The 17,102-nt window shown below is 40.9% G+C and overlaps 1 protein-coding gene across 1 annotated transcript in view; it reads right to left on the reverse strand.

Moving 5' to 3' along the window:
• Positions 1 to 26: 26 nt before the first annotated feature.
• Positions 27 to 17,102, reverse strand: part of itga5 (integrin, alpha 5 (fibronectin receptor, alpha polypeptide)) — a 32,760-nt gene continuing 15,684 nt past the window's right edge. The window contains exons 11-30 of the mRNA XM_085261174.1: positions 17,046 to 17,098; positions 16,753 to 16,958; positions 15,700 to 15,891; positions 15,562 to 15,607; positions 15,179 to 15,292; positions 13,792 to 13,847; positions 13,238 to 13,395; positions 12,910 to 13,047; positions 10,503 to 10,570; positions 8,958 to 9,108; positions 8,760 to 8,852; positions 8,119 to 8,198; positions 7,888 to 7,968; positions 7,680 to 7,785; positions 7,221 to 7,379; positions 6,519 to 6,626; positions 3,780 to 3,893; positions 3,072 to 3,173; positions 2,821 to 2,943; positions 27 to 2,693 (exon numbers count right to left, since the gene is read on the reverse strand). Of these exons, the coding sequence (XP_085117300.1) occupies positions 2,610 to 2,693; positions 2,821 to 2,943; positions 3,072 to 3,173; positions 3,780 to 3,893; positions 6,519 to 6,626; positions 7,221 to 7,379; positions 7,680 to 7,785; positions 7,888 to 7,968; positions 8,119 to 8,198; positions 8,760 to 8,852; positions 8,958 to 9,108; positions 10,503 to 10,570; positions 12,910 to 13,047; positions 13,238 to 13,395; positions 13,792 to 13,847; positions 15,179 to 15,292; positions 15,562 to 15,607; positions 15,700 to 15,891; positions 16,753 to 16,958; positions 17,046 to 17,098 (2,232 nt within the window). The 3' untranslated portion in view covers positions 27 to 2,609. The remainder of the gene's footprint in view (positions 2,694 to 2,820; positions 2,944 to 3,071; positions 3,174 to 3,779; positions 3,894 to 6,518; positions 6,627 to 7,220; positions 7,380 to 7,679; positions 7,786 to 7,887; positions 7,969 to 8,118; positions 8,199 to 8,759; positions 8,853 to 8,957; positions 9,109 to 10,502; positions 10,571 to 12,909; positions 13,048 to 13,237; positions 13,396 to 13,791; positions 13,848 to 15,178; positions 15,293 to 15,561; positions 15,608 to 15,699; positions 15,892 to 16,752; positions 16,959 to 17,045; positions 17,099 to 17,102) is intronic.

Raw genomic sequence — 17,102 nt, forward strand, 5'->3', positions numbered from 1 at the left:
TTAATGACAGTACAAACATGTTTAAAAAGGAATCATTTTATTTAAAGTACAAACCGTAACAGGTAAAAATTGACCTTCAAAGAGCCCCCATTCCACCTGACATTAAAGGGTCTCCCCAATATGGGGTGAGGATATTCACAATTCTCCATCTTATTAATATTTACAACACCTTTTTGAAAGTCCTGGCTAAGACATGTAAATAACAAAATGAAGAAACCAGTGCTTTCTCCTGATGTAACTGAGGAGGAAGAAGTAAAATTATCCCATCATTATAAATAATGATTTTCTGTGTTTCGTTTAAAAAAAAAAAAAACAACAATGTCTACTGACTACATTTTAGGATAAAAATAATTTTCCAAACGCAAATTTTGTGGACTATCTGGAAAATTGTATCTATCAACTACAAGGGGATTTATGAAGAGAATTTAATGAAGCAAACAAATGCATTGCAGACGGTCAGTATGATGCTGTTTGGACAGGTGCAACACCAGAGCACATAAATCACCAAACTAATTCAACATACCAGAAATGTGCTTGTATTTTTATGAAAATCTATGCTACAAAAAGTGAGATCAGAAAGGTCCTGCAGTGGTGAGTACATATGAAGTGGGAAAAATCCTTGAAAAACAAAAACTTTCACACCTGAAATAATGCTTAGTGAGAAAAAGCAAGTGAACCACCAACAAAGGATTTGGCTACATGTTCATCACCTTCACACGTAAAGGTCCGATTTATCACAAATCAATCACAAACAAAACATAAATCAAAAGAAAGCACTGTAATATTAAAACAAGTGAATATAAATATTGCACTTCCAAACAACATGTAGTTCCCAGTGCCTAGCTGTCATCCCTTTGTTAGAGGTATTTATGCTATCAATTTTAAAAGTAACGCAGAACTGGTTAAGCTCAATTATCTCAAGCTACTGATGTGATTGGCATAAAAAGGACTAGGCAGTGGGAAAGGTAATAAGGCAAAAACAAACATTCATAAATATACCATCCACACAAATGCATGTATTCATGAAATCTCGCATGTATACATGTAAACACACACAACTGGAACGGTAACTGACAAGCACTAAGTATTTACATTAAGGACACATTAAACTTATGCATATGTCAAAAGAAACCAACACGAGGCATTTTAATGTTGCGTCCCTGCAGCCTCTGGGTGTGGGATGGCTTCAGCTACTTCTCATTTTAAGCATGGGCAGCATTTACACAAAAAAAGAGAAAAAAAAAAGAATAGAAAAATACAGTATCTCACAGCAACACACATTTTATGCTGAAAAAGAATCATTCTGCCTTCAGCCTACTGTCGAGGCTACAGGATTGCTGATTGTCATGTCTTCAGTTTAAAAAATATATATATCATTATATGCTTATTTCCTCCACCGTAAGCACAATTTGCTTCATTTAGGCTTCCATCTTGAATGAACCCAATCCAAACAAAGCAGGAGTAATGACATTAAAACTAAATCTTGAGAACACTGCGTTTTGACAGAAGCACCACACTGCTTCAGGCCTTACATGAGGTTTCACAGGTCTGTGGTGGTTCCAGTCCCATCCCAGTCGACTACACAACAATGACATTGCCAGCACTGGTAACTCTCGACTCAAACATACAGGATTTAAACAAAGTGATCAGTAGGAGTCAAATTCAGAACTCAAAGGAAGGTCAGTCAGTCTTTGGTGTCTTTGGAATAATATCAGTAGATTTCCTTTGAGTGCAAAAACAACTTAACCCGGCACTGTCCACCAACCTGAGGCAGAGAGAGATCAGTTCCATGGTCGGGTGAGAAATGTCCATCTATGCATTTTTTTAAATTTCCGGAGTGGTGGAGTGGTGGAGCATATCCCAGCATGCACTGGGCAAGAATCAGCACCTCTGAATAGTTGGGATTTAAAATTACTTAAATTTTAGCAAAGGAATTGAATTACAATTAGCTATGAAATCTGAGCTTTAAAACAGGTTTTGTTGTTAAATATTTGTCGATGTAATGTAGCCTTTACTAAAGGCAGATAAACAGTTTTCTTATTTTTTGTCAATTAAATGTGTTTAGGAGATATCAGAATACTTTCAGGCCTCAGCAGGCAGCATAATTCACAGCTCCTAGATGCCACAAGCAACATGTGGCCATATCCTGTTAGAGGCAGCAATCATATCAGATCATTAGCACCAATATAAGGCAGTTACAGGGAAATAACAAAATGATCCATACCAAGAATCCATAAAATTAAACCCATCTTCCTGCATCTGCAGGTTGACGGTAGCCTGCATTTCTTCTGCAGTCGTTTTTTGTTGTACAGTCCAATGTTAGCCTTATGCATTGACACAAGTTCCATTTGATAACAGTCCAACCCTGCCAGCAAAAAAGACATAAATTAAAAATAGAAAAAGAAAACATTCATTTGGCTTTGAGATCTTTGGAGTTTTGTCTTCCTCTAGTGCAGCACAGTGGAGTTCCAGTAGTCTTTCTTTCTTGTAACTCTTCAACTGCTTCTGTCTTTCTTTCTTTTTTTTAAATCCACTCTACATATTCCACCACAATTCTCCGTTGCAATCATATGGCCAGGTACTGTGGTTTTGGTAGCTTTGGTGGTCTTTTAGGCCTCAGAGGCAGCCTGCGGTTTGAGTTCCGCTTTCTCCATGGCAGTGCCGTAAGGGTCAGATCGTTTGAAGAAGCCCAACTGCAAGAAGAAAAAAAAACATTTCAGAAATGCAGGAAACATAAATGAGAACAGAAAACCAGCCCATTAATTGATCTTTCAGATCAAAAGCATGCTATGATTCTTTTTATATCACAGCAGTACTCACTCTGTATAAGATGTATATGAGAAGAGCCAGAAGCAGTAAACCAGCCAGAATAGCCAAGATGATGATCCACAGTGGAACTGAGTTCTCAATATCCGGCTTGTTCCAAACCACTGGAGTCACCACCTGAGGATGACAAGACAAGATGTCTTCTTCCAAACTACAACAATACAAAAATATGTACTAAAAATATAGATTTGTGTGAAATGAACAAGTTCTAATAAATTGAATAACTTAATAAACACATTAAATACCTTTTTGTTTCCACTGGGAAAAAGTTTAGGCTGGATTGCATATGGCATCTTCTTCACACGGTATTCTGCCAGGCACTCCAGCACATATTGCTTATAAGCTCTCTGAAGAAGAAAAAAGAAATTACATTCAAAATGCATATAATATACTAGTTATACACTAGGTGGCGACATTGACCATGTGCATCTCCCTGCTTAACACCCTTTAGCATTCCTACCCTATGAGAAGCTGTGGTAACCAAATATTAAATTTTCAGTACATACCACATAAATGGGAAATAATCTGTCTATTTTAGACATGACAAACACTGGTAGAAGCTGCAGTATGAACACCAGTGTGGAGCAAACTGCATCCTCAGAAAGCAACTGTTGTCTCATTTGTTTAGGCAAATATGCGTAACTGGTAATACTGTTAACTGATTCAGAGCTGCTGCTGAGTACAAATTGATCACAACCAAACATGTCTTACTGACAACTCCAACTATTTGCCTTTCCTAGCAGCACATTTGAGGTCGAGTCTCAGTGTTGTTTTAATAACGCTTTAATAAAAATGGCTTCTTACTTCCTCCCAGAGCCTGACATGAGAAAATATACAGCCACTGGTAGGGGAAGATCAATTTATTACTGTATTTTGTCTTATGTTTGGAAGATATGTAAAATGTACAGTATGTGTGTGGGGAGTTTGTATGGCAAGGTTCTTCCCCCACAAACCTCAGTGAAGGTCTCAGCCCAGACACGGGATCGCATTTTAAGGATAGCTGTAGTCCCCTTCTGCAGAAGACCCACATTGCATTCAACTTTCCAGCAGTCCACAGTAGAACAGTTCTGTGCAAATAGAGAGAATGCCATCATTATGATGTGGTTTGCGATGTTAAATACATTTCAAGCCATTTTGTGCGAGAATACCATCTAAAAAAAAAATTTATTCCCACTAAACTTAAATAATATGACAAAGCCTAAATTCAAGTGGAAGTTATTAAAGCAAATCTAAAAACTAGCAGAACAGATAAATAAAAGCCGGTGGAACAAATATACAAATATAACAAAGAACCCAATGTTATGATCCCTATTGCACGCCTGCTTCGAATTAGATTGAAGGAATGTCATGAGACTGTAAAAATGCAGCATGCACCACTCGCCACATTATTGCCCAACCACTAAAACCAGCCCATTTTTCTCAAGACTGTAGAGTACACAATCTTAATTAGATCCCCATAGTGCAGCTTGATACATTTAACATTTTAAAACATGTGCACACTCTGTTTTAAAGGTACTGTAGCCAGACCACCCCTAGACTGAGAGGTTTCGGCGGGTTTCCTGCGGGAACCCATTAGTTTACTTATTACACAGAGAAAGGCAAAAGTAGGAGAAGAGGGTACCCGCCTAGTTCCTTTAGGCTCAGTCTTAGACAGTCTTAATAATTATTCAGACAGACAGAGAGCATATCAGTCTGTTTCCGTTCGGTAGTCATGCTTGATGCCCAAGGGCAGCAGGGCCTCAAAGGTTTGTGAAAATGACATGCACATGGTCGAATGCCAAAGATGCCTCAGACCCAGTTCCCACATATATCCTCACTGGCAGGATTATGTGGTCAAGAGCTGGATCATGGAGGCATGGATCCTTAATAAAATGACAGTTGAGCTTGAAAACACAGCTACTGTACGGAAGCGGTCTGTAAAGTTTTACAATTACGCTTCAATGGTGCTAATAATAAATTAGGTGGTTTTGAATCAGAGTGTTGATCAGGTAAAACTACTGTTAACTGCAGCCATATTTCAAGTAAGATAATGAGAGCATTTGGTAAGGTAAAACATAACAGAACTATCAAATACGTGGAAGCCCTTTTTCATATATGACATGCTTGATGTTAGATTTATAATTAGTTAATCTTGAAGCTGACAGTTACCGTTGCTGGTTCATAAATATGGCAGTCATTCAACATTAATAAGGACAGAATTAAGACTAATACGTGTCTACAGTCAGTATGTTAATAGATTGTTAATAAAGAGGACTTTGGTTCAGCCCCTGATAAAGATAAACATCTGCCAGGTATCCCAACTTGGTAAACCCATGAGGTTTTAAAGGCCTTAAACATACGTGTAAAGCGCTCGGCCATTATTAGCCTACAAATTTTTTCCATCCTTCCATTTTCTTAGCAGCTTGTCCAATTCAGGGTAGCAAGGTGGCTGGAGCCTATCCCAGCTGTCATAAGACGAGAGCCGGGGTACACCCTGGACAGGCTTGCAGTCCTTTGAAAGGCTAACACAGAGAAACAGGCATTCACATCTACGGACAATTTAGAGTCACCAATTAACCTAACATGCAGGTCTTTGGACTGTGGGAGGAAGCTGGAGTGCCCAGAGAGAGCCCACACAAGCACAAAGAGGACATGCACAGAAACACCCCAGTCGTCTGGTATCTTTGAACCAAGAAGTCCTGCTTTTAGCAAGCAGAAAAGTCTGTAAAGTGGTTTCAAATGTATTACATGTGCTAGAACAATAAGATATACCACTATTATCTTCAAAGAGCTCCCCATTCAGTGCCACTGAATGTTGCATGTCCCACAACACAATGAAAGTGAGGCCATTTTAAATCAAAGTAATTTGGAAGTCTTTTGAGTTTTGGTGCAGTTAATCCCAGTCCTTCAAAAACTAAACAGGTCATCTACAATTCTCACCATCTCACCTTCTCTGACCACAAAACAGTAATGCATTCTGATCAAGACTCGTGCTGAATGGAGATGTCTATTCTCTCAGGCATAAGGAAAAAGTGCAGACACAAGAGAAACAGGAGAAAGGGCTGCTTCATACTAGAGTGTCATTGGACATGCTTGATAAACGACCACAGTTAGGAGAGACGGGCACAGAGACAAAGACTTCTTTGGTAGAGGCAGGTATCCACAGACAGAGGGAGATAGAGCAGCTACCTACAGCTGGGTGGATCAATAGGACCAGTGTGTGGGGGCTGAGCAGGCTTATAACACCCAGAGCCAAAAATTAGAGACAAGTCTGTGAACTAAGCAGTGCATCACAGTCAAAAAGCCTCCCATGCCTTTTTCCCCACCACTACTAAAGGCTCTTTAATGTTAATCACCACAATGGGACAAGCCTGTAACCTCTGACCCCTCCCTTTTAACGACATCATAACCTAATTTCCCGTCCCCAGAGCTTCATGTAGGAGCAGGGCCAGTGTCACCAAAACAGGGTCGCACAGAAAAGCATCAAATCTATAGTTTCAAATATAAGTTTATGTGTGGTGCAAAAATGAATTTACTTCCATCATCATACTTACTCCAAACTACAAACTAAAGCTTGTCATTCCTTTGCTTTAAAGACACTATCACAATCAGTCCCCGACTGCTAGACTCCACCCTTTTGTCCGACAGGGTTCATTCATGCATAAAACATGTTGCTCTTACAGAATGTGACAATTTCCCGCTAAGTGCCTTACCAGGTTAGTCAAATGAGCAAGCTGATTCTTGTGGACGTCCCTCCTCTCGAGGCGATGCTCATGGCCCTTTAGCGCCAGAATAGGTGACTCCGTGGATGAGCGCTGGAGCTAAAGGAAAACAGAAACACACCAGCCACCCATTAGAACAACACAGATACTGACCTCACTAGGCAAAAAAAGTGCACCACCCTTTCTGTCAATATAAGACCTAATGTTAGCATGACCCTGAGGCTTTTTGTCATTAATCAGAAGCATGTGAGCTCTACTCCTTATGGATTCCCATGGAAATACACCATACTTAGCAATTCACTAGGGGGTGGGAAAAACATTAGATCACAGCTAAGACAGATGACCACTCACAGCTCTGCTCAACATCTGTCAAACGTCACATGTAAACACAAACAACCACACTAAAATGTTTTGCCCACAAAATCCCCAAGTTACAACTTAGTATGAGGGGGTGTTGTAGATGAATGAGTGTGTTGCTGGGTGAGGTGGTTCATCAAGCTGTGCTGAGCATAGGGAAGAGTTTGAACTTCAAAGCAGTGGTGGGGAAAGTGTCCTGGGTGGAGTCGAGATTCAGGGTGGAGAAGGTGGGTGTGGGCCAACCGTTGGGAATCACACAGGGAAATGATGGGAGATCTTCACTCTCTGACTTTGCCTCATTTGACCCTGAGAGGTGTTCATCTGAATGTCACTCACTTTAAGGTTTCGGTGGTTCATGTTTTTGTCAGCTGTGCAGTTAATGGGGCCTTCAGTGGAGAACTCCAGAGGGTAAAGGAGAGTTTGACCTTGGACACGGAAAGGGCAGCGCAGCTCAAGTAGGGTGTGGCTGATCCTACTAGGGCCATTGTTCACAAGCTGGAAAAAGGAGTGAAAAAGAAACATTTTACTATATCAAACATTAAAAAAACTGTAAGAGTCCCCTTAAGTTTTTCATTTGTTTCTCCAAGCAGTTTCTTTCCCATGTTGAAATATTAATATCTGGTGTACTTTTTTTAATCCACAAATCCATGGATCTGCACTGGCGCAAATCCCACCGTGTGATCTGGTTTTCCTCCTCTGTCTTCCTCCTCCTTCTTTTTTTTTTTAAACTATAATATCTGCTTTCCAAACCAATCTGCTCAACCCCACTGAGCATGCACAGCTAACATCGATTACCTCATAGATGTGTTCCACGGCAGGCCCAACGTCCACCTCCACGTTGTAATTTTTGGTCAGTTTCCAGTTGGCCGGCGGAAAGAAGACCTTATCTGGTCGAGACACACTTAAAATGGGAAGGAGGGGTATGAGAGTATGTGTAGGGAGGCACTAGGGATTTAATGAAGTCACAAAAGCACGAATGGGGGAATTCTAACACTCAGCTCACCCCTGTAGAATGACATCAGCCTTAACAATCACCTCCAGCTTGGAGGCTACAACCTCACTATGGGAATTATTCTCATTTTTGCTGTGGAAACAGAGAATGGAAAAAAAAGAAGATCTGATTAGCTGATGTCATTTGAGAGTTGTGAAAATCAGTACTATTAAATCAGAAGTAGTTGATATTGTGTACACTTTTGCTATTTTTTCCTGTGTTGGTGATCACATGAAATTGTACCTGCGGATTTGCGCCTCGAACTGAATCGTTTTGTGTGTGTCCTTCAGCCGCGGCACTGTGAAACGTAGGCCTGCCCAGAGCTAAGGAAAGGAAGTTCAGACATATTAACATCCTCTGAATTTTTTCTCATTACAAGTAACAGAGAAAAGGAAAGGACCTAAAATTACTGACTGACTGCTTGAGCATGTTGCAGCACAAAAATGTGACTTCTTGTTCCTGTGCTGCACATTATTAAGGGGTCATTCAGTCAGATCCATTTACAATAAAGAAGTCTTTTTGTCGCTTTGAGTTAACATGTAGCCAACTGTCTTGCACCGCAAACCTATTAAAAACATGCTGACTTGTGACTCAATCAATAAAAAAGGGAACCAATAGAACAAATGTAGCCTGTACTTCCTGCCACACCATTTCCTGACACACGTTGACTTTTCCTGTGCTGTCCACACCCAAAATGAAGATCGCATCACTTCCTTTTTTAGTTTCTATGAACTGATAACTGATACATTAAATTTCAGATACTATTTATATGTCCTATGTAAACAAAACAAGCAAACAAACAACCTTGTTTGTGTCACAACACTTAAACTTCTTAAGCACTGAGCTAAAAGAGAAAGACAGCCAAAAGACAACATTGCTCCTACATTGGTGCCCGACTTCATTGGGTTCCCCAAATCACAGCTGAGGTATCGGGTCTGGTTCTCCGTCTCATAGCTGCAAGTCAACTGGGTCAAGGTCTGGAAAAGAGGACAGACTGGTCAAACCACATCGAAAGAAAATCATCAAGATTAAAGTCCCAATAGTCCCAAAATCAGGGTGTCAGTTTGATTGTTTCTATTCACCTCATTATTGCGGGCAATGCCAATGTAGTCAGCTTCAGGGGGCAGCACCACATACAGGTCTGCTTCATATGCCCCTCCCTCACCCTCATTCCTGGCATTGAATGTCAAGGTCAGTGAGTTGTCATCACCAAGGTAGACTTCCTTCCTGTCACTGAGGACCCAAGGAAAAAGAAATACAAAACAAAGAAACCCCCAAATGATTAGTTGGGTCACTAGATAAATGCCTCCATAAATAAACATGGATTAAGTTGTTTTCCAAGTAAACGAGGGCATTCTTTGTTCCCATTTGCTGGCAGTGGAACAGGCAATAAATTGCAAATTGCTCTAATAAAACTAATATAACTGCATGCTCTGTGCTTATAAGATCTATTTTATTTAGAACCTGGCTGCAAAAATGCAACAATTAGATTAATCTCAAAATAGCCCACTTTACATAATTTTTTTCCCCATGTGATATTAAAGACATACAAAAGGCGCAGAATTATAAAGCATCTCCCAATTATTGCTTTTTCTCACTCCCTACACCTTCCTCCAAAGCTAGGCACAAAGAGAAATTCCACAAGAAGGGCTACAAGGGCACTTTTAATTAAAGTCTATTCTCATAAAAGCAAGAGACAGCAAAAGGGAGACGAGTTATAAAGCCGATCCTCTGCTGGCCAAAGATTCAGCTGGGGCCTGATTTTAACTGACATGGCACTTTTTAAAGCAAACAAAGCCTCAAAATTAGAAAACACCACAAAACCCTAAGACTTCCCTGAGGGACCCTTGGTCTAACAGGTTATGTGATTTGGCAGCGGAATAGAAAAAAAAACATCGTACAAATGTTGGATACATTTTTCTCTGAAATTCCACTAAATCATGACCATCTGATCACCCCCTCCAACAACTATTAGGCTGCCATAATTTACTGCAGAGCAGACGAAAATCAACAAAGTATAATTTTAATTGCACTAATCACACTTTCTGCGTCTGGGTTTCTATCGGATGGGGCGCAGCAGAATCCCAGCAGGTTGTTCCATATGTAATAGATAAGTTATACATTGGGAAAAATGGGGTCAGATGGTAGATAAATATAGGAATGTGAAATCAAAATGACAGAGCAGAGCAGGGAGTATCAGGGAGGCAGTTATTTTTGAGAAAACTGCTAACAGATTTCTCGAATCAAAGTGTAGCGGGGATGGTGATGAAGACAGGGTTGGGCCTCTTGCAAACAGATTCCTTTCATCTTTTCTGTCTTTCCCCCTTTAGCGTTTGTCACAGCACCTGTGGAGCTGAGCTATTTCCTGCTTTGTTTTGTTTTTAACGAATGGTGCCCCTACTGTACTTCAAAATTGTAGCTATTAACACTCACACTCACAGAAAGTAGAGAACAACAATAACAGCTGTTTTTATGCTTTAGGGTCTCTTTTTGCATAGCGGAGGTGAAAATTTCAGTGTTTGTAATCCTGTTCAGGGTTCACTGTGTAATATCCATTGAACTTTATTCTATTTTCTAAAACCTATATGCTCTGGGATTTTTAGCAACAGCTAAGGAAAAAGACTCACCCGCTAACTGCCAGCTTCAAGTCAGGAACACAGATGTTGTCCTCTCCACAGTCCAACAGAATCTGTGCCTAGAAGATACAAATTGAAGATGATAAAAGTCTGAATATAGGGGTGCAGGCCAACATCACACAGTAGGTTGTGACACTTATTCTACACGTGAAGAGAATTAGGTACACAAGATAAATCACAAGCTCTGTTTAAGGAAGAGAACAAGATGAGTGTAGCAAGATGCAACATGCAGTATGACTAATATATTCCACCACCTGTCTCTGGACCACCACCCAAGATGCACACACACCTGGACTGCAACCCCTCTTATTTACAAGACATCATCACTACACATCAGACAGCTAAAAACACAGAGACAATAACTGCCTCAGTGAGGTCATGACAGCAACAGACAGCCTGATGAGCCAGCTGTCCCGGCACGCACGTGCTTTCTGTTTGCAATGTAAAACTGGGGGAGATTATAAACAGGGTGCAGATCAGAGCCTGTACAAAAGAAGATACTCCTATGGAGCTGAGCACAAAGCAGCCAGCTCCCAACTTTAACCAGTGTCCCACATCACAGCGCTATGTGGTAAACCGCGCCTTCACCACACACTACACCACTGTGGAGCATGATCAAATGTAAAGGGAGAAGCCTACAGCCTAAAGGAACTTGCTGAGACATAAGATATCTCTGGTGACCTGACAGCAGGAGGGATGGTTCAGAGATTACAGTGGAGGGAAAGACAAGAAAGGAGCAGAAACACTGCCGGATAAGTGGATGACCGCTGAACGTGTGGCAGGGAAAGCCCTGTGGATTGCTAAATTGCATCTCGCCGCGACTATGACAGTGTGATGATGTTCATGATGATAAAGACAATAAATAGAAATAGAGAAGAAGATTAAAGAGAGCCAAGAACCCCCCTTGTCATTACACCATCTAGGAGCTCTAATTATGCACACCATGGTAACCACCATGCTAACTTGGCCGCATGTGCACCCCAGCTCATATGTCTGTTTGGGGCAGGAAAACAACATTCGTACCACCATTACTGTACTTAAACAACATCAACACTGACATCAGCATGTGACATAATGAGTCCAAGTATCATTTGGCAAAAACAAAACACAACCTTGGCAATATGACTGGAGCACATTCATCAAAATCATATTCAATTGGTCAGACGACTTTGTTTTAAGAACAAGGAGGGCATTGATTCACAATTTCAGCCGGTTCCAAGTTCTCCAAAGGTGGCTGCAACTTGAATCTTTACTGGCATGCATACAAATGCATGCTATGTGCAAGACGAGCGATGCGATAGCAATTAATAGATCCATCATAATGCCACAAATCTTCACAGATACATGTGGAAAATGTTAGGGTGAGAGAGTGAGACTGCGCTCGGCGCAAAAGCTGCCTTTCATTCGCACTCCAGCTTTGAGAGAGTACGAACTTGGCAGAGTCTATGAACTGTTATATCGCCTTCCACACATTCTCAAAGCATGTGTGGAAATCAAGAGGGCATCATGTATCTATTCTAGGCCAAGGCTGTGGTATAATAGTCACCATACTCTGTTTGTATACCGTTATATTCATACAGAGTAAAGCAAAATTAATTAAATTTGTTGGCAGTCTGACACCACTCCTACTCTGCTTTTATACATTCAAAGAACGGATTCAGGTTTATGGCTAATTCTTTCTCTCAGGCTTGTCTCAAGGTCTTGGTACAGCAGTAGACCACATCTGTTGGAGGCCCAAAAGCTTTGATATTTAGGAAAGAAAAACAGCAGTGACAAGGTCCAAAAGGAAAAAAGAGAAACACACAAGGGTAGAGAACGAAAAAGAAAGAGATGGAGATCAAACTAGACTGATTGCTATTCCCCTAATGCTCCAATCTGGTGGCTGTTGCTGAATTAAACATATGGTGCGTGCTGTGCCACAGCTGAAAAGATGCCTTCATGTAGAAATGCTGAGACACTTCAACCAGAGGGGCCAACATTCTGTCCGTGCCCCTCCCTGAAATATTGACCATCCTTCTGTGCCTGCAGCTCTGAAAACACTCACCTCAGTAGCTAAGCAGGCCAAGAGCTACTCCTGCTGGGACAAGGAAACACGCCACTGTACATGTGTCTCACATTTTCATTTTGAAAACAACTTTCCAGACACCCTGGATCTCTTCCCAGCCGACAAAGAAAAGATTCACACTTTCATCATGAACGGAAGAGTCAGTAAGGAGTTGGCCAGTGATTACTGAATGATGGCGGAAAGTGCAATCGAGAGATCAGAGAGAATGAGTTGAAGGAATCTCAGTCGCACATGCAGATTATTAGTGAACTTACTATATAATAATTTAAACAGCTCTGTAGATACCCGGGTTAATTAACCTAGCTGATAGAAGTGTAGTTCACGTCAAATTACCTTTTGCTCAATTACGTGTGTGGTCTGATAGTTGAGGATGGGCCGCAGGCCGTGGGAGTCAGCTGCAGCTTTTGGGTCCAAGCTGAAGTTCAAGGCCACATAAATAGAGGAGAGTTTATCTCTGAACTCCTTCTCATCCTACAGTGAGAAAAACACATTTTGTGTCATACCACCGTGCAATTTGGCTGTTCAAAAGTGACACAGAAACACAACTATAAAATGACTACAGCTATTAGTTACACTTCACTTATATGCAGTTTTTCAATAATGATTCTAAGCATTGCACAGGCTTAAATGTCATTTTTTGTTAGAGAAAGAGAGGACTTACTCTTAGGTAGATTCTTTTATGCTGGCATACTCGCTCTCCGTGGTTCAGCCTCACAGTCATCGGGAGCAAAGGCTGCTGGGAATCCAAGAACAGAGCCCTCTTCACTGCACCTTTCTGCTTGTGCTTATGACTATCAAGCTGCACCTCCACCTGGAAATCTGGAACGCATAACACACACAAATGACCATTCATGGTGTGATGAATGTTCTAGAGTCACAAAGTGACAGGTCTGAAAAGGACCTCCGTAAATACTCTGAAATACACACAACATAGTCAATGGCACATAGAGCTGTTGTGTACTGAGGGGGACTAATAAGAGATGATAACTAAGAGGTAACGAGGAAAAATGTTGAGGACAGAAGAGGTTAGATCACTCAAGGTGGATCACAAAGGACATTTGGCATGCTGCACTCCCTTTTTGTCATAACAAAGTCTGAAAATCTGCATTAGCTGCCAAAACACTTTAACCTACAGACTGTTATGGATTTAAAACATTACCACTGGTGGCTATTTGACAGTTTGTAATAAAATGCAGATGTGGAAAATTGGCTCACCTAAGTTCTTTGGAAGGTGTTTCCCATCAGCAGATATGCAGAAACTCAGGTTGACACTGTTTTGGGAAGAAAGGACAAGGACATGATGAGAGAAGCATATCCATTAATGGCAGAGACTCTGTGTAAATACTGTACACATAAGACACCTCAGATGCCCTCCCTTGTTCTCTCGCCTTTTCTCATGGGTGACTTTTTTTGTGTGTGTCAGCTCATTACATGGTTCACATTACAAGGCGTGGAGCACACTGAGCTTTCAGTGAATATTATGACAAAAACCACACATGTTTGGAGATAGGCTGGCATAAAACTACTTTTGCCGGCCAGGCTGATAAATCAGTGTGTCTCCGCTTTCCACCCGCAGCCCTCCCCACGCACAAAGAAATAGCAGAGTTAAGAAGGGTGAAATTGAGCAACGACTCAGGTTTCAGTGCTGACCAGTGAGTGGCTGTCTATATAAGCCTGTAGCTCTCTCCCATGACATCAGCCACACAACATGCCGCTGCTGTCCAAGTCTGCAACCCCAAAACCCCCAACCCCTATCACTAGTAACCCCTTGAAAGAGTCACAGAAAAAAAAATAATGCAAAAGAGAAAAGAAAGATGGATGGGCTTTACCGAAAAAAAGCAAAGTAACAGGAAGAGAGGTGAAAAATGAGAGCAAAAGACAGAGAAAGTGCAAAGCCTCCTTTTGAAGAGTAGCAGTAACTTCATATGAATGCTCCTGTGTCTGCCCTTTTCGGCACAACTGTGTGCGCACGCTCACGGGAGTCTACGTGTCCTGATGTTTCCCAGCTGTGTTCCACCACCAAACAATATCTCATTCAAAGCAACTGCAAAAACCTTCCAGCCCCTCCCCTCCCATTATTTCCTCTGCTCTCCTCCCCCCGATCACCAAAATCTCCCCATCACCAGGCAACGTAGCACAATCAAGACATATGTGTATACAACAGTTTCCTTTATGGATCAGCATGTAGAGAAGGGGGGGAAGCTGAAACAGGAGCACAGTGTCAACCGTGTCGAGCAGCAAGCTACCGTGGTCTCCTTCCTCTAGGGTTTTTCTTTTTTTTTGGAGCTGGATACTTTGCACAGTTAGATCAGGCTGAAAACTGCAAACAATGCTTCTATTCAACTTTTTTTCTCTCTCCACTCCACAAAATAAAGTGTGTTATATGAAGACACTCTGAAAATAGGTCAGATAAGAGCAGTCCTCAGAATACCATCACTGTGTAAAGGATATTCTTTATCAAAACTTCCTATTATGATAGAAATGTTTATGCATGGGGGAAATGGGGAAGCCCATGTCTCTGCAGTTGGGTCAAATAAATACCAAAAGTGAAGAGCTGCAGGAAACAGAGTGTTCTGTAATTCTGGACCGTCTGAATACTCACCAGGAAACGGGAATGCTGGAGTTTCCAGTGGTGAGAATGCAGTTCTTCTCCTCAGGATTAATCATGGTGGGGGAAACTGTCAGCGAGGCACTGGTGTTGACTATCGGCCGGGATCTGTAGGCAACAACAAGAATGCTGATTGAAGACACAGTCATCAGATATTACAGTTTCCACTTTAAGTGCTTCATAGATTAGCTTCAGATTTTGGAAACTCTATTTCTATGTCTTTCCTTTTGTTTTGTTCTTACACTATATCTGTAGAGTGACCAAACATTTATCTTGGCACACCAGGCAGACGAACACAGCCATGCTTTTTCCCCCAGACTTAATTTTGGAATTTGACTTTTCGATCAAGCAAAAACATACATAAAAATAAAACATACCTATATAGAATAGCCTTATTAATACCAAAAGCTCCAACAATGAGATCTGAGGAAATTAAGAAAGATAAATTAAACACACACAAAAAATAAATAAATAAACCGTTAATGATGCTCATTACAAATTTCATCCTCACTTACCTGGGTATCCGTTCATGTCCAGGTCCTTAGCACCTCTGAGAGCAAATCCAAAGCTAGCAGGAATAGTCCCTGCAGCCCACTGCCCCCTAATCACCTGAGATGGCTTTTGTCTGAGTCCTTCTGAGTATCCATTGTAAATATAAACCAGTCCCTGCTGATCTTCTCCTCCAAATGGACAGCTGATAGCCACATCTTGCAGGGGGAAAAATTAACTTATATTACCGTTGAGATTTAGAGAAAGAAACTAAAATCCCAGAGCACTTTATTTACAGTTTCAGCTGTTTTTCACTACAAAATTAATATGCATGATTTACTTAAATAGCCTACAGTATGTAGGTTTCCTTGCTCTACAAAGTGTTGCTAATGTTTTGAAATTGCACAAAGAAGCAAAACTTTTTTTCTTTGACATAAGGACACAGGGGTATTTAGAAGTCAACCTATGTGATGATGCTCTGTGTGATCTACATAATCCCCAGTTATGTAGGAATGAAACTTCCGGTCCATTTCTGTGATTAAAGCTAAAACTGAATCCTAGCTGATAAGCTCTCATGTTCATCCTCTTATACCAAGATCACTTAACATACTCATCATTGTATATACTATATCATTTATTGACTATATGCCTTACATTGTGACATAAGCAGCAACACTTAAAGTTCATAACCAATAACTGTTTTATCTTTTAAGCTAAACACTTAGTTACCATCCATAACAGTCTTTAGGTTTAGCATTATTAGTCTTCTAGTTTGGTTCATTCATAAAGTGAAATGTATTGTAGGCTATAAATATTGTTGAAGTCACCAAAGCTATTCGGCTTCATTCTTTAGAGACCATAAGTGGTTCAAGCAAGCACATTTCTACAGAGCGTCATTGTGTTATAGCGTAATCTTCGATATTATAACAAAGCATACAAGCATTCTCAAAGTGTAATGAGAAAAAAGTAGCATCATAATAGATTGTTACTAAATTTCTTTCTTTTAAATTGTCGCCTTATATATCATTTCCCCACATTACCAATTTCTGTCCTACCATATTATAATTCCCTATTCTTACCATTGAAACCATCCAAGTTCAGATCTCCCAAGGGTGCAATGGTGCTGCCAAATCTCCCAAACACCTGAGTGCCTGTTAGAGGTAGGCGGGACTCTAGTTTCAAGGGGCTACGCTGGAGATAAACGTAGACTTGGCCCATCTCTTCCAGGCGTCCATGAGAGCTTCGGACCATGAGCATGGGAGCTCCCACCAGCAGGTCAACCATCCTGCAGACAAAACAGGAACATCACAAAAAAGAAAAAAAAAGATGCACTGAAAAATAAAATAAAGAAAGACAGACAGCTACTACTCACCCATCACTGTTAATGTCAGTTGTGGCCACTGCATACCCAAAATATGAGCCCATCTAT

This window comes from Mchenga conophoros, linkage group LG20 (genome assembly GCF_057382185.1).
Source record: "Mchenga conophoros isolate Kocher_MC1m ecotype Shallow Benthic linkage group LG20, M_conophoros_male_GT1.1, whole genome shotgun sequence".
NCBI lineage: Eukaryota > Metazoa > Chordata > Actinopteri > Cichliformes > Cichlidae > Mchenga > Mchenga conophoros.